Here is a 21,585-nt window from a genome sequence, read left to right as displayed (position 1 = left end):
TCTAGAGAGGAAAAAGAGTGGTCAGTTTTAATTGGATTATTATCTTGCATTTGATGTTTTACTCTCTAAATAAATGTCAAACCTATTGATATAATAAACACATCAGTCATTAAGTAGACACATAGCTTAAGCTTAATCCAATTAAAACAACAATGCTTACTCTTAATTTAATATTATATTAAGGGCACTGTCGTCAGCACACAAAAAACTCTACAAAGGGACGAAGGACATCCTTAGCGTTAGGATGCTCCCACTCCACTACTGACTCCCACCATTCTCGATATGCTACAATTTTTCTAAGAGAAGGGGGAGGAGATGGCTGGCCATTTTCAAGCAACGGGAGACAAATTGGCATCCTCTTCAGATTCTCACAATCTGCAACTGCAATCACCTGGAGAGAATTACAAATTAGTTTTGCACTACAAATTCTTTTCAGTTCTGGTAATTCACTCAATGTTAGAGACCTTAATTTTGTGAGTTTGAGATCGGTGATGCTACAGCTGTTGCTTTCTTCACCCTTAACCCCTTCTTCATCTGATCTTGTTCCACTTATTATCTCCTCCATCTTCTCGCAATTGCTTACGACAATTACTTCGATAGAATCGCAAATCAATTTTGCACTACAAATGCTTTTCAGTTCTGGTAATCCCTCCAATTTCAGATATCGTAACTTTGGGAGTTTGAATTCGATATTGCTGCTGCTACCCATAACCCCCTCTTCATCTGGTCTTGTTCCACCTATTATCTCCTCCATTCTCACACATCTTCTAACTGTAATATCTTCCAGGTTTACGAGGCTTGGCAGCAAGACAAGAGGGAACAACTTCTTCATGCTCTTACAACCAGAACAATTAAACCGTTTAAGACCAGAAAATATACCGTTGTAAGATGGAGATGGTAGTGGAGCAGAGCGGAACCAAGAAGATGAAACGAAGCTCTCCATGCTATTGCAACACCTAATGTTGATAACCTCCAGTTCAGTTGCATTCTTTATTAGAGATAAACAATCGCATAAACTTGTTGCATCATCATTATTATGAATAGTCAATTGTTGAATGTCCTTTGGAAACATGACCTGAAAACCTCCATCTCTGTCGATACTCAAGTTACCCCAAACAATTGTTTTCCTTCTGCAACCATCATGATCATAATCATAACCATAACCATAACGATACTTATCCAGTGGTCCTACAAGAATTTGGTATGTGGTTAGTGATTTGGTTTCATCCCGAGATTTGAGATACTCCACGTAGTCTGAGTAACCTTCAAAATGGCATTCCAAACTTTCCAACTTCCTCAACCATGCCACTTCCTTTCCTTTAACTGTTATCGGAATCCACTCCTCCAATACAAAGACTTGCAGGTGAGAGAGCTTAGGTAACAACCCACTAGGAAACTCCTTTTCACCACATCCATTCATTCTAAGATACCTCAGGTTGCATAGACATTCCATGCCTTGAGGAATCTTTTCAAGTGCCCGAGTACCAGAGAGATCTAACCTCTTCAGTGCCCTGAGCTTTTCTAATGACGGTACATGCCTTAACATCTTACAATCAATGAGCAGTAATGCAGTGAGACTCACCAATTCAGAGACAGAATCAGGTAGTTTTGTGATACCTGTATAAGACAGATCAAGAACCTTGAGTCCACGCAACTGCTCAAAAAATGAATCTGCTATAAATTGCAACTCTGAATTTCCACGTAACAATAGAGTTGAAAGACTGGGACACCTTGGTGAATGGCTGGAAGGAATTTCTTTAATCTCGTTATGCATCAGTGAAACTCTCATAAGATGCTCTGTCCACTCCTCTTCTCCCGGCAATTCTCTTAACTGTGCACCTGCTTTGACCATGCCTTGAGAGTTCTCTTGTAGTATTTGGATGGCCATGTCCCTAATCAAGTCATGCATCTTGACATACCCTTCCTCAGCACTTTCCAATAGGCAGACTCTTTCAAGTTTATTAAGGATCGAGTGGCCTTTGTTAAATTCTGCCTCCCTACTCTTTAGCCCTTTTATCACTCCCTCATCAATCAAATAAGCTATCAAATCCTCTCTACGGATCTTGAAGTCCTCCGGGAATAATGCACAGTACAAGAAACTTTGTTGCAGTTCTGAATCACTTAGATGGTTATAACTAAATCTCAATATGTAGAATACGTCAGGCTCCATATCATCTTTTCTAACTTTTGATTCTTTCAATTCCTCCAATGCATTGCTCCACTCACGTACGTCAACCACTCCCCTCATGGTTGCAGCCATGGTTATAATTCCTAGCGGCAAACCAGCACATTCCCTTGCTACAGATTTTGCAATTTGTTCCACTTCTGGAGAAAGTGCTGTGTCGTGTCCAAGTCTCTCAATAAACAAAGCCCAAGCTTCTTCCTGCGAAATAGGCTCCACTTTGATTATGTGTTGTTTACCCATCTGCTGACAAACATTTTCTAATCGTGTTGTAACGATCAGCTTGCATCCCTTAACAGCTTGGATAGGGACTCCCACCTTGTGTAGCTCAATAGCCTTCCACAAATCGTCTAAAATCAAAACCCATTTCTGTTTCTTCGTTAATTCTTGTGACAATTCAGCAGCTCTATACAGCTCCTCATCTTCATTAGAAAGATCTAAACCAATCCGTCTGGCGATACTGTTTTGCAATTTATTAATGTTAGTGTCTTGTGAAACAGTAATCCAGTAAACATTGCAGAAACTGTCTCGTCTTTTTTGAAGCTGGTCATATATATGTTTCACCAATGTCGTCTTTCCCACTCCGCCCATCCCATAGATGCCAATAGTTGAAACTTCATCGTGCATCAACCAAGTCCAGATAGTCTTCTTATGGTCTTTGAATGCTTGACCCACCAGCTTTGTCGTTGGTACTGCGTCTCCTGGAATCTCATTTGTGTCGCCTGTAAGCCCTCCAGAAGAGCTAGCTCCTGCACCAGGCTGCACTACTCCTCCAGTCCCATTCTCTATATCATCCTCCATTAACAATTTACTGAGCTCTTCCATACGTTTTTCAAGTGCGTGATCCATTCTATCTGCTGCTTGTGTCTTTCCTGCATCTCCTGCCAACTTGTCGACTTCATTATTGTTTTGTTCTTGTGGAGTGGTTGAAATGGCATTATCATTAACATTGCTTGAACTTGCTATGCTTTTATGTCTTTTGTTGGCACCATGCATAGCGAGAAAAGCTGCTTCTTGAACTTGTTTAGGAACTCTTTCACAAATTGCAACACCATGCCCTTTCTCTCCTGATAAATGCCATTTGATCCTTGAAATGGAAGTATCCTTAGCAAATTGATGCCCACAATACATACACTTCATCTCCGCAACATGGTGCCAAAATGGGTCGTTTGATTGAACCATTTTGCCCTATATATAAAAACAGAGTCAAAATATTGAATAAAATTAATGTAAGTTACATCGATCAGAAAAGGAAAGGTTGAAACTAAAATAATAAGTTAAAAACAGCAAAGAATATAAAAAGAAAAAAAAATGAATTTGGTATGAACTCCATAAGGCAATTTATTTATAAAACTAAGAAAGATCAATTTATTTATATTTGGAAACTATTGATGATACAAAATCCAAAGTTTCTCAATAAAATTTGTACAACTTGTGTTTTACTTAAAAAGATTCAAACAATAGTTACTTGTCAAAAACAAAGACAGCAACAAAATGAAGAAGATGAAGTATAAACACTTTACCTGGATTCAAAAGAATTTTAACAAAAGAATCTGAAGCTAATTGCTGAGTGGGGAAACGTGTGGACGCGCCCCAATGTTGAAACTCTGGGAAAGCTGATCTGAAAATGTAAGCACAAGAATATGAGAAAGAGTAGGCAAACTAGTCACCTGTCAAGCTGACAAGAGGCACTTAACAGACAAAAGAAACCTTGAGAGCAGCTGTTTTCAAGATAAATAGTTTAAGTTGATGGCAATATGTAAGAACAAAGATAAATATGACTTTTGAGTTCTAAAATAGATCAAGCAACACATATAAAATTAAGTTCTACCTGATTGATCAATCTACAATCCTACTTATTAATTCTACAACCAAATGGGCAAATCTTATTTGAAACAAAATTAGTGGTAGAAAAACAAGAAAAGAAAGTAGGATTTACCTTTCAAGCAAGAAAGAGACAGATCAAGAACACTATACGAGATGATTGGCAGAAGTCAGAAAAGGGAAATTAGGAAAAGGGAAGCAAAGATCATGAGAAAGGTTTAAGAAATTTGGTGACGGAAATCAGGAAATCAATGGTATACAGATCAAGAACAGAATACGTGATGATTCGATTCAATCAGAAAAAGGAAGCACAGATCATGAGAAAGGTTTAAGAGATTTGGTGAGGGAAATTAGGAAATCAATGGTATACTGAGAGATCTCTCTCTCAGTGGAAGACTAGCTATTAAAAAAGTCACTGCAATTTGCAAGCAACTTTATGTTTTTTTCTTTGGAGAAGTCAATAGAAATTGGCTGGAAGCTACAACTCCACCTACCAAAGGTAAACAGCAAGCTTGTTTTTAGTCAATAATTGTAAATGCCTTGTGCTTTCTTTGTGCTGTATGCAAAGACTAGTCTCACTGCCTCCTGGAAACCACCAATGTCACTTTCATGAATCTATTGCTTTATTTATTCGCACTAACTATTCAACGTGTTCACATAATTACACTGCTTCAAATCCTTCGAGTCTACTGTTAGATGCTAAAACAAAGGTGTTATGTACTTTTTAATTAAAAAAAACCAGATTCATGAGAACAATTAATGAAGATCGAAACTCCAAAGAAAATCACTTGGCCAGAAATAACAGTACTCTGGTCAGCTGCTAGTAGGGATGAGGAAAAAATGGAATAACTGATTAAATAAAAAAAATAAAAAAAAAACACTGAACTGAAAAGAAAAAAAATTAACTAATTAAAAAATCAAAAAAATTTCTGGTTGACTTCAGTTTAGGTTTTTAATTTTTAAAATTGGTTTAACCGAACCAATTCAACTAAATCATTATTTAACACTTAAAAAAAATAAGTATAAATAAGTATTTTTTTTAATCTTAAATCTAAAATAGCATTCTCTAAAGACAATCAGCCACCCTTCTTTTGCTCCCTCCATCTTTATTTTCTCTAATTTTTCTCTATACTCACATCCTAAAATTGTTATGAATTATTAGGCTCTGCTGCTCTATACTCCTCTGTTCTCCTATCAAATTCACACTTTTCTTCACTTTTAATTTTATTTTTTTTAATTCTCCCATCAAATGCCAGATTTCCCAATATTCAAAGTTGCAGTGTGTAATGTTTTGAAAATAAAAGAGAATAGGAAAAAAGGCAACAAAACCTTTGAAGGTTTAAAAGTATATATAAATGAATAAGGAGTATTTTAGTAATTGAATAAAACCTTACTAAGTATAAATAGAAGGAAAAAAGAAAGAGGGATTTGAAATTTGAGAGTGAGAACAAGCAAGAGAAAAGAAAAGGGTAGGAAGAAGAAGAGGAGGAAAGAGGGAAAGATAAATAAAAGAGAAGAGAGTTAGAGAAAATAAGTTTAAAATGTAATATTTATATTTTGATGTGTATAAATATGTTTTTTTAGCTTTGATTTACTGTTTTGTTGAAGATTAGATTTTGAAGATTTTGTTTTGAGTTGATTGATGAATTGATTTGAATATTATGGGTTAATTATTTTGGGTAATGAGTTATTTAGTTGATTTTGAAAGATTTTAGATAAAAATGATGATTTTGAGTTATGATCTGTTTAAATGATGAGTTTGAGTTAGAGATTTTGGTAAATCAGGAGGTAATCTATGAAAAAATCTGAGTTTAAGGTTGAAGATGATGAAATTTCAGTTTGATCTATTAATTTATGAAAATTACAGTTTAGTCCCTGAACTTTGAAAAAATTATAAAATGGTCCCTGTAGCATAATTAGAGATTCTGGACAGAATTGAGGGTGAATTATGGGCAAGATTCCAATATATTTATGAATTTATAACATTTTCAGTTTGACCCTCTAATTTGAAAAAATTACAATTTGACCCCTAAAAATTTAACAAAAATTCCAGCATAATTAGAGATTCTAGACAAAATTGAGAATGATTTATGGGCAAACTTCCAATATAGTTATGAATTTATGATATTTTCAATTTGGTCCTCCAATTAATTTGACTCCTAAAATTCTATTTTGTCCCTAGCTGTAATATTAGCCTTTTCAGATTGGTTTGATGAATAATTAAGGATTATTTAATTAATTATTATCGAGTCTTATTATTTGTTTTTTTATGAATTAGATTTCAAGAAAACCGTTTAATTTTTGGGTTTTGAAAAAAAAAAGACTAGTTTAGTTCAAAACATATAAGGTTATGGAACAAACTCTTAGTTAAGTGTATTAAATAAGTTGTACGTTCTTTTTTAGTCTTTTTTTTAATATGTCTCCTTTGTATTTAAATAATCATGATATTCTACCTGAGACACATCAGTAGGCTTTCCTTCGGTATCTACTTTCGAGTTCTGTTTGCTTTTCAGTTAAGTGAGTGAATAATTTTTCATATGGTACAAATATTTAAGTTGTTAATATGATTTGGATCATGCTTTTTGATAATATATGTTGAATATTATTTTTGTTACGATAAAAAATGATCAATTATTAAATCTAAATTCTTGATATGAACCAATACATATTTTTGAATTGACTTCTGAGTTCAAAGCTCATCATTTGATTGATGTTATAAGTTGTGCCTTGAAATATGAATATCTTTATTTGATTATGATATGAACCTATGGTATGCCAGTCAGAATACCCATGCTAACAACGTAGTATTAGTCTTTGTGCACATCGTATCTAAAACCCTAGTTGGTCGGGGGAGTCACCAACCTGTGTGGACTGATCATCCCACAATATGAAGCCTCATGCTTATTACATTTTGATTTTCTGAGGAGCTTTACCTTATGATATTCTTGTTATGACCTATTTGAGAAATCTTCTTATAAGAACATAAAGCCATAGTTGTGCGCGCGCGCGTGGGTGTGTGTGTGTGTGTGTGTATATATATATATATATTACTTATTGTTGTATTACCTAGCTCGTATATGTATATTAAACGTTACCTACTCACTGAGTTGTTGAAATCACCCTCATATTATTTATTTATTTTAGGCTTATAACTTATTATCAGGTTACTTTTGTTGGATCTTCAAAACATGTTTTTTTGGGTGTAATTTGAATTAAGTCTTGTATTAAGATAATCAAATTATATTATAAAGTTAGTTTTGTTATTACTGTTGCGTTGAACTCCTATTGAGTTATTTAAAGTATAAGTTTGCATGTGAGTTTGGGTTCACAGAAATATAGAACCTTGTAGGGAATCTTAGCTATGTGCCGGTCATGGATCCAAGAATCGAGTCGTGACATAGTAATTTTATTTTGGTTGCTCAAATACTCTGGTACGGATAGAGTAGTCTAGTAGATTTTTTATAAACAAAAAAGAAATGAGATTAACTTAAATTCTTTTATTTATTTAAGAAATAAAACCATTTAAAGATCAATATTATTCCTGCATACATCACAAAGCTGGTATAAGATCACGATCTATAGGTAACAACCCGATTAAGAATCCTCCAATATCTGGTATAAGATCCCTATATATATTTTTAGATTAAACTGGTTATTTTTTCAAAAACTAAAAAATCTAACGGTTTTTCCGAAATCTAATCCATAATAAAACAAATAATAAATTTGGTAATAATTCACTAAATAACCCTCAATTATTCATCAAACCAATCTGCAAAAGCTAATATTAAAGCTAGGGACCAATTTGTAATTTTTCATATTTTTAAGGGTCAAATTGTAATTTTTGTCAAATTGAAAGACCAAACTAAAAATATCATAAATCCATGACTATACTAAAATTCTGACCATAATTAATCCTTAATTCTGTCCAGAATATCTCATTATACCCCTCATTCTTTTATACCCTCTATTTAAGCCTCCAAGGGCTTTGTTGCCTTTTCCTATCTCTTTTAATTCAAAACATTACAGGTTGTACCTTCTTTTCAAGTCTCTTTTAAATATGTATATTTTATATTCATATAAGTATAGGATCTTGGAAGGGAATCTTGTCTATGTGTTAGTTATGGATCCGAGAATCAGGCCGTGACACAATAATTTTGTTTCGATTGCTCAAATACTTTGGTACGGATAAAGTAGTCTAGTAGATTGTTTTTAAACAAAAAAAGAAAAGAAAAGAACTTAAATTCTTTGATTTATTTAAGAAATAAAACCATTTAAAGACCAATATTATTCCTGCATACATCACATGTGTATAAGATCACGTACGATCTATAGGTAACAACCCGATTAAGAATCCTCCAATATGTGTTGAACCTGAAAGATTGAGAAGACAGAGAAGGAGAGAGCGGGAGCGAGAGAAAGACGGAGAGAAAAGAGGGAATCCACAGCAGTTCTCATTCATTTTTTGCATGCCCATTCTGTTACAACTGCCACGATATTTAGGCAGAGCAGAAGATGGTGCTGATTTGACAACCTTCTCAGTAATGAGAATTACAATTTATTGAAACGGTGCGCATAAGTAACGGCTTAACAACAGCTTAGTACGGTGCGTTTTGTCAAGAAATCAGTGGCAATTAAAAGTTATCCCTCCTCCATTGTTAATTCCTGGGATATGTATGCATCCCTTCATGTGTTGAAATCTGAAGGCCTTTAATTAAGATGGATCGTTATTTCTTCTCAGGAAAAAAAAAAATAATTTTTTTTTCCATAATTGAAAAAAACGCGTGCTGCCCTTTTTTTTTTTAAGGCAAAATGTATTTATCAGATTGAATATGTCAAAGAATTATTTTAATTTAATATTTTAAATTATTAGATGAATTCTCAAGATATAATTTATATTTAATAGATAAAAAACCAAAAAACACCGAAAAAAAACAAAGAACAGAAACAGGGGGTAGCATTGGCTAGCCAGGACACCATCATCAACTTCGTCTCCAGCAAACCAGGTTCTCAAGGGTCACATTGCTTTGGGTAATGCTTGTTTTCTCAACGGAACTAACGGTCATGCCCTTGACATTCTTGCTCGAATTCCTTTATGGAAGGATGGTCTTGGACTCTTGATTATCGACATGGCACTGGTCATGGTATTGGATCATACCTAAATGTACATGAAGGATTTTGGTGAACTGTAACAGACCACATGCTCGTAATTAGCTTCCATGACTGTAACAGATGAACCTGGATACTATGAGGATGGGAACTTCGGGATAAGATTGGAGAATGTGCTTATCGTCAAGGAGGCCGATACAAAATTCAATTTTGGTGACAATAGGGCTACTTATCTTTCGAGCACAAAATTCATATCAAACGAAGATGATCGACTTTACCCGTCTAGGTCCTGAAGTGATAAATTGGCTTAACAGCTACCATGGGAGATGTAGGGATATTCTGGCCCCTTATTTGGATGAATCTGAGATGGCATGGCTGAATAAAGCTACTGAACCCATAGGGGTGTGATTCTTGTTTCTAGTAGCCAAGGACCCTCTCAAAAAATAAGAACATAAGATGAAGAAAACTGAAACTTCATATTTATTTAATTTATTTCACAAGGGAATTTTTTTAAGCTCCAAAATCTGTTTGTGATGTACATAAACTTATATAGATTTAGTGTTTTTATGATTTATTTTATTTTTTAACATATTTTTTCAAATTAGAAAGCACAAAAAAAAAAGAAAAAAAGAGAGGGAGTACCTGCATGAATGTGTTTCTAAATATAGAACTTCTCCCTTGTTCAAACGTGGAGAGGTATAGAGAGGCTTTTTCAAACTCTTGTCGGCAACAATACCAAGTGATACGAATCCTAGCGGAATTTAATGGAATTCACGACTTCAAAATCAATCTAATCCAAGTTTGTTAAGATTTGAATGAGCTTATCACAATGAAAAACTTGCTCAAAAGCAACAAGAATATAAACCAATTCGATCACAACGCCTACACCTGGAGACGAGCAAAGAAAGTATAAATTCACAACAAAAAATAGTCAATTCTTTGAAGAGTTGAAAGTTCAATCAAGAACCAAGATTGAGCAACCAAAAAATCAGCTACAATGCTGAAAATATCATCACAAGTCTGCCCTAAAATTATTCCTAAAGAATATTTAAACTCCAAGCCAAAACCCTAGTTTTCCTAATGGGTCTCACATAAGCCTAATTTAAATAATAATCAACCCAAGTTAAAACTAGCCCAAACTAATTAAAATAAACAAGTCTAAGACCTAAATAAAATGTCTCCTCTCAAAATAAATGAAGTTTGATAGCCCAACAAATTAAATAAGATAATTTTGTTGTTTCCGCATTTTGTATGGGAGCAGCAGCAAAAGTTCAACTTAAAACAAATGGTTCTCTCTCATCTTAATGAATTAGAAGACATGCCATATACCGTTGGAAAGGTATGGAAGTCTAGTTTTCAGAACAACTTGAATCACATAAAAAATATATCTATAGCTCCAATTATGACCAAAAGAGTAACAAAAGGTTAAACTCTCCGAATTTAGTCTTCTTCTCTCAATCCTTGTGTAATGGTCTTGGTTCTACCAACAAGCCCCTCTTGAACATTAATCAGATTAATCAAGGCTTGCTCTTTATTATTACAAATCCTCTTGAAGTCTATCTTAGCCCATGTCTCCTGAAGAAGTCTATTGAAAGCTTCTTTGAACTTCTTAGCTGACTCTAAACCTAGTAACTGGACTAACAGGAACTTCCAATGGATTCTTTAATGATTGGATCGCATCACTAATGCTGTATTTATCCTGATACGTTATGCAGGCATAAAAATTGAAAGAAACATTAATCATTTTACTGACAGATAAGTCAAGAAATACGAGAGTTAATGGACAACAGCAGCAACAAGAAAATTGGAATGATCACGAACTAGCAAATATGTTTAATGACTTAATTAGAACTAATACATTAAATGAACTGATACATTTTTTATTTGTCTTAGAAGCATGCAGTATGTAATCATCCTTGGATAATACTGGCAATTAAAAGTTCTGACCCCAATGCGTCCTTGGAATTTCCCTAGACAATCAACATCTTGTGGTCAAAGAAACAACAAATCAGTTGAAGTGATGGGGAGTCCACAGCTCAAAAGCCAAACGGATCTGCAAGTTACAGTGTGCCAGATGGGAAGCAATGTCAGAGCCCTCTCTAACAAGGAAGGAGATAGTTTTTTTATCCATGCTAGCTGCAGACTCCAGTACTGAAGTATGTTATTTCTAGCCAAGTGATTTTCTTTGAAGTTTCTATCTTCATTAATTCATTAGACTCGAGGACTTAAAGCAGTGTAATGTGAACTCGTTGAATAGTTAGTGTGAATAAATAAAGCAGAAAGTGACATGAAGTTTGCATGGTGGTTTCCATGAGAGTAATCATTGCATACAGGACAAAGAAAGCACAAGGGATTCGCACCTCTGTTTTATTTCTTTAGAGTAAAAAAACATTAAGTTGCTTGCAAATTGCAATGACTTTAATTGCTAGTCTTCCTCTAAGCCTAATTTCTTATTGATTCCCTAATTTCCCTCACCAAATCTCTTAAACCTTTCTGATAATCTGTGCTTCCTTATCATTCAATTCAAAACCTCCCAAAACTTTCAGATAAAGGCTAGTTAAATTCACGTCATCAAACTAATAAGAATCAGACTGAATGAAGAAACCCTTATTCAGGCAATGTAAAAAGGTTTGAAACTTTTTAAGGAAGCTAATCGAAATTCCATTGGTTGTATTTCGATTATTTCGATTCATTGAAGATTACAAGCAACTCAAACACATAGTTTAAAACAGATGGTAAGATTCGGAATGCTGAGGCTAGAGTCCATGCATGGAAGGCAGAATTTAAAACCTTTCCTTTGGTAATCATCCTTGGATAATACTGGCATTTAAAAGTCCCGACTCCAATGCATCCTTAGAATTTTCCATCAGGTGAATGTATTCCCATCAGCTTAAAAATCAATCTCTGCCTTTGACTCCCAGTACTTGCATATCCAAACCCGGAGGAAGAGGAGGCGGAAGAGAGAGGGGGCAAAGAAAACGACACCGCCTTCTTGCTCTTCGAGGATGCGGGGTTTCTTGGTGCCTGGTTTCCAGAATTGCTGTGACATATATTATTTTTATTTTGAATACAACAAATAAATAAATGTAAATCAGTTCAATATAATTCTTTCCCAATATTACAACTAATAATGATTTTTCTAAAGATATTTACCAAGAAAATATGTAATAAGGCGATTATGTTATGCAATTCTGATCCATCATAGGGAGATTCAGATTCCAAAATCAGTCTTTCTCACATATAAATTCTTCATTATTATTGCTTTTGTAAATTTTCATTTGTTTCAAATATTAGGGACCCAATTGATGAGTTTTGTTTTACCTTGCTCTTCTTGATGATGGCTTGGCTGACGTTCATATTAGCTGGAAATCCACCTGGAATCTAATATATGTATTTTAGATTATTTATATTAAAATAATTATTTTAGATTATTTATTTTTTATTTTTTATATTAGTATATTAAAACTATTAAAAATAAATCTAACAAAAATAATTAATTTTTTACATTACTAATCAAAATAAGAATTTGGAAGCTGGAATAAGAAAACTCAAGAAAAAGAATTTTTATTTGTGTTTGGCTTGCATATGTGAACTATATATGCAACAAGTATTTACGAGTTGATTTGTGAAATTAGGGATAAATTAACTGCAATGTATTATTAAAATGGATCTATTTATTAAAGATAAGAAATCATCTCGATATATAACAAATTTGTTAAAAATTTAGAATTTGTTGTAATTAACTAAGTTCTAAAACCATCTACTTTGAATACCTTTTTTTCTTTTCAGTTTAGGGTACTTTCATATAATTATCCACAAGATTATCATTTTATAGCTAATAATGTCAGCCTACAAGGATTCCAGCAGCACTTGTAATGTTGATGAAGATTTTATTTAGGTGCTGTGAACTGGTAGGAAGCATAAGAAATTAAGGGTACCATTAGTCCACCTTCTGTGCACTAATTTGGCCTCAGCATCGTCACCTGCTGCACCCATGGCTACTTGCAGTGGGAAGTGGTCTGGCCAGGGGTGAGCCATTTTTGGATGTGGTGCCTTCAACTCATAGTGATTCACATCTTCATGTCTGCACAAAAATGAAGAGGGGAAAACTTCAACAACGAAGATCAAAAGAGAAGACACCAAAGCATTGATGCATGAAAGTGTCAAGTTTGGTGAGAAACTCATCTGTTTATGAGGTGTGGTTGGTGGGTTCGATTTGGTAAGATCACATATGAGAAACTCATATGTATTTTAAATAGACTATGGGATCAAAATCATAAAAATAAAAGAAAATTGACTTAAAATTCAAAATAACACAAAAAAAATCCAATAAAAACAAGGAAAATTTACATCAACCACTTCTTCAAGGCTCTCGTTTTATATTAGTGAAATGGGAAAAAAATTACCAGTGAACAACGTAATCTTCCCTAGCAACTCATTGTATCCATGAAAAGGATACTGTGAAATGAAGTGTGTTTTGGACTGATGAGATACATTGAACGTAATCTTCCCTAGCAACTCATTGTATCCAGAGAACATCTTGCAAAGGCCTAACATGCATTTTCCACCTCAGCCATAAAATTATATGTCGACCATTCCAAGACTACCCTTGCTTATTTGGGCTCTCTATTTCAAGCCGCGATGGAAATGAGAAGAATCCCATAAGGATATTGCTTGACCTTTCTTCTACGTTTCAAGCCGCGATGTAATTTATACTTTACACGACTTGATTAGGTTATCCCAAATCACTAAATAACTAATAATTCATATGAATTACAAATAAAAAATGACCCCAGAATGGAAAAAAACTAAATATCCAATATATTATCATGAATTTCACAACCATACCTAAATCATAATGAAAAAAAAAAACTATTACTAAATATAAATATTTAAAAATAAAAAAAATATTGAGCACGAAAAGAGAAAAGTATGGTGTGAAATATTAAAGATTATGGTAAAGATTATTTTTAAAAATATTTTTTATTTGAAAATATATGAAAATAATTTTTTTTTTATTTTTTTTATACCATCACCATATATCTTAAAAAATAAAAGAAAATATTAATTAAAAAATTAAAACTTTTACTCATAACCAATCAGCATCGAAATGAAGTGTCTTGTGGAATGATGAGATACATTCAACCTTAAAACAGAGGATCACTCCCTCGCAATTATTAATCGGTTGATTGCAGTTGGAAGTTGGAACCACTACTGTCAAATTTATCATGGCAATGACACTTCTTCAGGGATGTTTGAAATTAAAATAATGATCGTATTTTTTTTTAATATATTAAAATAATATTTTAATTTTTAAAAAATTATTTTTAATACCACCCCTCACCTATACTAGTTGATCGATGGTAGTTGGCGGCTTCTTCCACAAACCACTACTGTTAATTTGTCATGCCAAGGCTAAGAAAATTCCACATACGCATTGTATGTATTAATTTAGAATAACTTTTTGCACTTTTTTTTTTCATTTTTCATAAATTTCTCACTAGATTTTTTGCTACAGAACATCTTGCAATGGCCAAACATGCATCTCCCATCTACGCTATAAAAACATTAATTTTTGTCAATTATTTAAAAAGTTTATATAGAGTTTCACTGCATATATTTTTGACACCTGAAGAGTTAATTTATAGGAAATTATCAAAAAAATATTGGTCTTTGAAAGGCCAGAATTACAGCATGCAGACTACTAGGAAAAGTTGCAAGTGAATATTTTAGTTAAGACTACACTGATCTTCCTTGATGTTTGATGCTCTTGAAGTGTTGAATAGTCTCATTTCACTTGTTTGATAGTGCAGTATTATTGCACCGTAATATTTAAGATTTTTCACATTCTAAGTTAAATTTTTTTCATCTATTTCGCTCCTGTCAACACATTAAATTCATAAATATGAGCATAAAATTAAGATAATTAAACATAAAAGAAGTTGAAAATAAAGGTATGAAAACTAACCTCCAATAAATCAAAAATATATAAAGATGAAAGAGAAAAAAAATTCAATTTTAAAAAAATAAGCCTAAGATATAGATCAGATTCAACAAAATAGTGAGAGATAGATTTAAAAAAAATACAATAAAAAAAGCTCATGAGCTAGGGACCAACCACATAGAAAACAAACTCTAAAAAATAAAAAAGCAAAATTATAAATCAACAAAATAATGAGGGATGAATTTGAAAAAAAAATACAAAATAAAAGGCTTCAAAACAAAATAATAATAAAAAAAAATAATGACTAAATTTGATATAAAAATATTTTGAAATCAAATGCTAAAAGATTAAATTAAAAACCAAATGTAATTAGAAAAATAATTAAAAAATAGCAATTAAAAGAATGATAGGTATGAAATTGAAGGAAAAACTTTTAAAATAAAATAAAATATATAACAATTAAAAATATAAAAAATAAATTAAATACAAAAACAAAATAAAAGTACAATTTTTTATTTTTCTATGAAAAGAGAGACAAAATAAGGAGGAGAAAATAAAAGATGTGGTAAAGGCCAAACCACACATTTGTCGCAGGCATGTGTAATATCATTGAGAAGATGACGGCGTGTTACTTTGAACGTAATAAAGTTGTTAAAAATATATTTTTTATATGATATGAAAAATATAATATAAATTTAAATGGTAAAAATAGATTATAAAATCGTAAAATTTCCCATTCTTTATGCATTTGGTATTTCAATTCATCAAGTGCAGACGACACTAAAGGCAGAAGAACATTCTGGTGTTCTTGACAATTCGACACATTTTTTTCTGAGGATTAGGTGAATATGGTTCAGTCTATTCCTTTAGATCAAAAAAACATAAAGTTGCTTGCAAATTGCAATGACTCTAATTATTATAGGAAATTCAATGCGTCGTCGCATATACAATGCAGAACCAAAACACTATTCATATAAGATTTAAACACAATTACTTTAAATTTGTTGAGCCCATATAAGATTGAAAGAAAAAGAATCAAATTAAAAGAAATGGATCGATAAAATGGGTGGTAATTTAAAAATAAGCATGAAAAGTTCATTTTGGTCCTCATGCTTTTCAAGTTATAAATATTCAATCCCTCAAATTTTCAAAAAGACAATTTTAGTCTAATTTTTTTTTTTTAGTTTTAGATTTTTAATTCTAGAGAGGAAAAGAGTGGTCAGATTTTGATAGAGAAAAAAAAAATCTTAATTGACAACTGTTCTAACTACAAAAAAAAAATAATTAATTTTAATATCAATGAGCTACTTTTAATCACAAGAGTTTCACATGAATGTTTACGTATGAAAACTCCATAAAGGGACGGAGGAAGCTCCCACTCCACCACTGTCTTGCATTTGATGTTTTACTCTCTAAATAAATGTCTTCCAGGTAATATAATGAACACATCAGTCATTAAGTAGACACATAGCTTAAGCTTAATCCAATTAAAACAACAATGCTTACTCTTAATTTAATATTATATTAAGGGCAGTACTGTTGTCACTCATTCAAAATCTGACTACTGACTACTGTACAAAGGGACGAAGGACATCCTTAGCGTTAGGATGCTCCCACTCCACTACTGACTCCCACCATTCTTCTGAATCTACCCTGATGTATTTAAGAGAAGGGGGAGGAGATGGCTGGCCATTTTCAAGCAACGGAAGACAAATTGGCAACCTCCTCAGCTTCTCACAATCCACTACTGACTCCCACCATTCTTTTGGCGTTGCATAGATTACTTCAAGAGAAGGGGGAGGAGATGGCTGGCCATTTTCAAGCAACGGAAGACAAATTGGCATCCTTTTCAGCTTCTTACAATTATAAACTGCAATCTCTTTGAGAGAATCGCAAATCAGTTTTGCACTACAAATGCTTTCCAGTTCTGGTAATTCAATAAATGATAGAGAACTTAATTTTGTGAGTTTGAGATCGGTGATGCTACTGCTGCTGCTTTCTTCACCCATAACCCCTTCTTCATCTGATCTTGTTCCACTTATTATCTCCTCCATCTTCTCGCAATTTCTTACGTCAATTACTCCGATAGAATCGCAAATCAGTTTTGCACTACAAATCCTTTTCAGTTCTGGTAATCCCTCCAATTTCAGATATCTTAACTTTGGGAGTTTGAATTCGATATTGCTGCTGCTGGTTTCTTCACCCATAACCCCCTCTTCATCTGGTCTTGTTTCATCTATTATCTCCTCCATTTTCTCACAACCTTTAACTGTAATCTTTTCCAGGTTTACGAGGCTTGGCAGCAAGACAAGAGGGAACAACTTCTTCATGCTCTTACAACCAGAACAATTAAACTGTTTAAGACCAGAAAATATACCGTTGTAAGATAGAGATGGTAGCGGAGTACAGCGGAACCAAGAAGATGAAACCAAGCTCTTCATGCTATTGCAACTAAAAATCTTGATAGCCTCCAGTTCAGTTGCATTCTTTATTAGAGATAAAAAATCGCATAAACTTGTTGCATCATCATTATTATCAATAGTCAATTGTTGAATGTCCTTTGGAAACATGACCTGAAAACCTCCATCTCTGTCGATACTCAAGTTACCCCAAACAATTGTTTTCCTTCTGCAACCATCATTATCATAATCATAACCATAACCATAACGATACTTATCCAGTGGTCCTACAAGAATTTGGTATGTGGTTAGTGATTTGGTTTCATCCCGAGATTTGATAAACTCCACGTAGTCTGAGTAACCTTCAAAATGGCATACCAAACTTTCCAACTTCCTCAAACAACCCACTTCCTTTCCTTTAACAGTTAACGGAGCAGGTTGTCCTCTTCTATTATCTTTGGTACCAGGAGGAATCCACTCCTCCAATACAAAGACTTGCAGGTGAGAGAGCTTAGGTAACAACCCACTAGGAAACTCCTTTTCACCACATCCATTCATTCTAAGATGCCTCAGGTTGCATAGACATTCCATGCCTTGAGGAATCTTTTCAAGTGCCCGAGTACCAGAGAGATCTAACCTCTTCAGTGCCCTGAGCTTTTCTAATGACGGTACATGCCTTATCTTCCTGCATTCTATGAGCAATAATGCAGTGAGACTCACCAATTCAGAGACAGAATCAGGCAGTTTTGTGATATCTGTATAAGACAGATCAAGAACCTTGAGTCCACGCAACTGCTCAAAAAATGAATCTGCTATAAATTGCAACTCTGAATTTCCACGTAACAATAGAGTTGAAAGACTGGGACACCTTGGTGAATGGCTGGAAGGAATTTCTTTAATCTGGTTATGCATCAGTGAAACTCTCATAAGATGCTCTGTCCACTCCTCTTCTCCCGGCAATTCTCTTAACTGTGCACCTGCTTTGACCATGCCTTGAGAGTTCTCTTGCAGTATTTGGATGGCCATGTCCCTAATCAAGTCATGCATCTTGACATACCCTTCCTCAGCACTTTCCAATAGGCAGACTCTCATCTTGACATACCCTTCCTCAGCACTTTCCAATAGGCAGACTCTTTCAAGTTTATTAAGGATCGAGTGGCCTTTGTTAAATTCTGCCTCCCTACTCTTTAGCCCTTTTATCACTCCCTCATCAATCAAATAAGCTATCAAATCCTCTCTACGGATCTTGAAGTCCTCCGGGAATAATGCACAGTACAAGAAACTTTGTTGCAGTTCTGAATCACTTAGATGGTTATAACTAAATCTCAATATGTAGAATACGTCAGGCTCCATATCATCTTTTCTAACTTTTGATTCTCTCAATTCCTCCAACGCATTCCTCCACTCACGTACGTCAACCACTCCCCTCATGGTTGCAGCCATGGTTATAACTCCTAGCGGCAAGCCAGCACATTCCCTTGCCACAGATTTTGCAATTTGTTCCACTTCCGGAGAAAGTGCTGTGTCGTGTCCAAGTCTCTCAATAAACAAAGCCCAAGCTTCTTCCTTCGAAATAGGCTCCACTTTGATTGTGTGTTGTTTACCCATCGGCTGACAAACATTTTCTAATCGTGTTGTAACGATCAGCTTGCATCCCTTAACAGCTTGGATAGGGACTCCCACCTTGTGTAGCTCAATAGCCTTCCACAAATCGTCTAAAATCAAAACCCATTTCTGTTTCTTCGTTAATTCTTTTGACAATTTGGAAGCTCTATACAGCTCCTCATCTTCATTAGAAAGATCTAAACCAATCCGTTTGGCGATACTGTTTTGCAATTTATTAATGTTAGTATCTTGTGAAACAGTAATCCAGTAAACATGGCAGAAAGTGCCTGGTCTTTCTAGAAGCTGATTATAAATGTGTGTCACCAATGTCGTCTTTCCCACTCCGCCCATCCCATAGATGCCAATAGTTGAAACTTCATCGTGCATCAACCAAGACCAGATAGTCTTCTTATGGTCTTCGAATGCTTGACCCACCAGCTTTGTCGTTGGTACTGCGTCTCCTGGAGTCTCATTTGTGTTGCATGTAAGCCCTCCAGAAGAGCTAGCTCCTGCACCAGGCTGCACTACTCCTCCAGTCCCATTATCGATATCATCCTCCATTAACCATCTATCGAACTCTTCCAAACGTCTTTCAAGCGCTTGACCCATTGTATCTGGTGCTTGTGTCCTTCCTGCATCTCCTGCCAAATTGTCGACTTCATTATTGTTTTGTTCTTGTGGAGTGGTTGAAATGGCATTATCATTAACATTGCTTGAACTTGCTATGCTTTTATGTCTCTTGTTGCCACCATGCATAGCTTGAAAAGCTGCTTCTTGAACGTCTTCAGTCACTTTGTCACAAATTGCAACACCATGCCCTTTCTCTCCTGATAAATGCCATTTGATCCTTGAAATGGAAGTATCCTTAGCAAATTGATGCCCACAATACATACACTTCATCTCCTCAACATGGTGCCAAAATGGGTCATTTGATTGAACCATTTTGCCCTATATATAAAAACAGAGTCAAAATATTGAATAAAATTAATGTAAGTTACATCGATCAGAAAAGGAAAGGTTGAAACTAAAATAATAAGTTAAAAACAGCAAAGAATATAAAAAGAAAAAAAAAAGAATTTGGTATGAACTCCATAAGGCAATTTATTTATAAAAACTAAGAAAGATCAATTTATTTATATTTGGAAACTATTGATGATACAAAATCCAAAGTTTCTCAATAAAAGATTCAAAAGATTCATTTATATTTGGAAACTATTGATGAACTCCATAAGGCAAATTTGTACAACTTGTGTTTTACTTAAAAAGATTCAAACAATAGTTACTTGTCAAAAGATTCGGGTCGTGACATATAAATACTTTACCTGGATTCAAAAGAATTTTAACAAAAGAATCTGAAGCTAATTGCTGAGTGAGGAAACGTGTGGACGCACCCCAACGTTGAAACTCTGGGAAAGCTGAGCTGAAAATGCAAGCACAAGAATATGAGAAAGAGTAGGCAAACTAGTAACCTATCAAGCTGACAAGAGGCACTCAACAGACAAAAGAAACCTTGAGAGCACCTGTTTTTAAGACAAGTAGTTGAAGTTGGTGGCAATATGAACATGTAAGAACAAAGCTATAATATGAGTTTTGAGTTCTAAGATAGATTAAGCAACACATATAATTAAGTTCTACCTGATCAATATACAATCCTACTTATTTATTCTACAACCAAATGGGAAAATCTTATTTGAAACAAAATTAGTGGTAGAAAACGAGAAAAGAAAGTAGGATTTACCTTTCAAGCAAGAAAGATACAGATCAAGAACACTATACGATATGATTGGCACAAGTCAGAAAAGGGAAATTAGGAAAAGGGAAGCAAAGATCATGAGAAAGGTTTAAGAAATTTGGTGACGGAAATCAGGAAATCAATGGTATACAGATCAAGAACAGAATACGTGATGATTCGATTCAATCAGAAAAAGGAAGTACAGATCATGAGAAAGGTTTAAGAAATTTGGTGAGGGAAATTAGGAAATCAATGGTATACTGAGAGATCTCTCTCTCAGTGGAAGACTACCTATTAAAAAAGTCACTGCAATTTGCAAGCAACTTTATGTTTTTTTCTTTGGAGAAGTCAATAGAAATTGGCAGGAAGCTACAACTCCACCTACCACAGGTAAACAGCAAGCTTATTTTTAGTCAATAATTGTAAATGCCAAGTGCTTTCTTTGTCCTGTATGCAAAGACTAGTCTCACTGCCTCCTGGAAACCACCAATGTCACTTTCATGAATCTATTGCTTTATTTATTCGCACTAACTATTCAACGTGTTCACATAATTACACTGCTTCAAATCCTTCGAGTCTACTGTTAGATGCTAAAACAAAGGTGTTATGTACTTTTTAATAAAAAAAAACCAGATTCATGAGAACAATTAATGAAGATCGAAACTCCAAAGAAAATCACTTGGCCAGAAATAACAGTGCTACTCGGGTCAGCTGCTAGTAGGGATGAGGAAAAAATGGAATAACTGATTAAAAAAAAAATTGGAATAACTGATTAAAATGGAATAACACTGAA

At 34.1% G+C, this 21,585-nt stretch overlaps 2 protein-coding genes and 1 long non-coding RNA gene across 15 annotated transcripts in view; 1 reads left to right on the top strand and 2 right to left on the bottom strand.

Moving 5' to 3' along the window:
• Window positions 1-21,585, bottom strand: part of LOC18110956 (putative disease resistance protein At4g10780) — a 77,120-nt gene that overhangs the window by 20,148 nt on the left and 35,387 nt on the right.
• LOC112325466 (probable disease resistance protein At4g27220) overlaps window positions 71-21,585 on the bottom strand; it is a 210,283-nt gene continuing 188,768 nt past the window's right edge. For 3 of the 12 annotated variants that reach the window (XM_052449237.1, XM_052449236.1, XM_052449238.1), the window contains 2 exons: window positions 16,698-18,092; window positions 71-278 (listed from right to left, as the gene is read on the bottom strand). In XM_052449237.1, the coding sequence (XP_052305197.1) occupies window positions 194-278; window positions 16,698-18,092 (1,480 nt within the window). In that variant the 3' untranslated portion in view covers window positions 71-193. Of the gene's footprint in view, window positions 3,371-3,705; window positions 3,853-4,121; window positions 4,270-16,697; window positions 18,093-18,232; window positions 20,009-20,382; window positions 20,481-20,798; window positions 21,062-21,585 lie in introns of those variants that run through there. The other 9 variants (XM_052449244.1, XM_052449245.1, XM_052449242.1 and 6 more) reach the window with 7 other exon arrangements.
• Window positions 704-21,585, top strand: part of LOC127904738 (uncharacterized) — a 131,325-nt gene continuing 110,443 nt past the window's right edge. For both annotated transcript variants that reach the window (XR_008058141.1, XR_008058140.1), the window contains exon 1: window positions 704-787. This is a non-coding gene — a long non-coding RNA (uncharacterized LOC127904738). The remainder of the gene's footprint in view (window positions 788-21,585) is intronic.

The sequence above is a fragment of the Populus trichocarpa genome, chromosome 18 (assembly GCF_000002775.5).
Source record: "Populus trichocarpa isolate Nisqually-1 chromosome 18, P.trichocarpa_v4.1, whole genome shotgun sequence".
NCBI classification, from domain to species: Eukaryota; Viridiplantae; Streptophyta; class Magnoliopsida; order Malpighiales; family Salicaceae; genus Populus; species Populus trichocarpa.
Note: the sequence above shows the minus strand (reverse complement) of the source record. Positions and strands in the feature narration are given on the sequence as shown.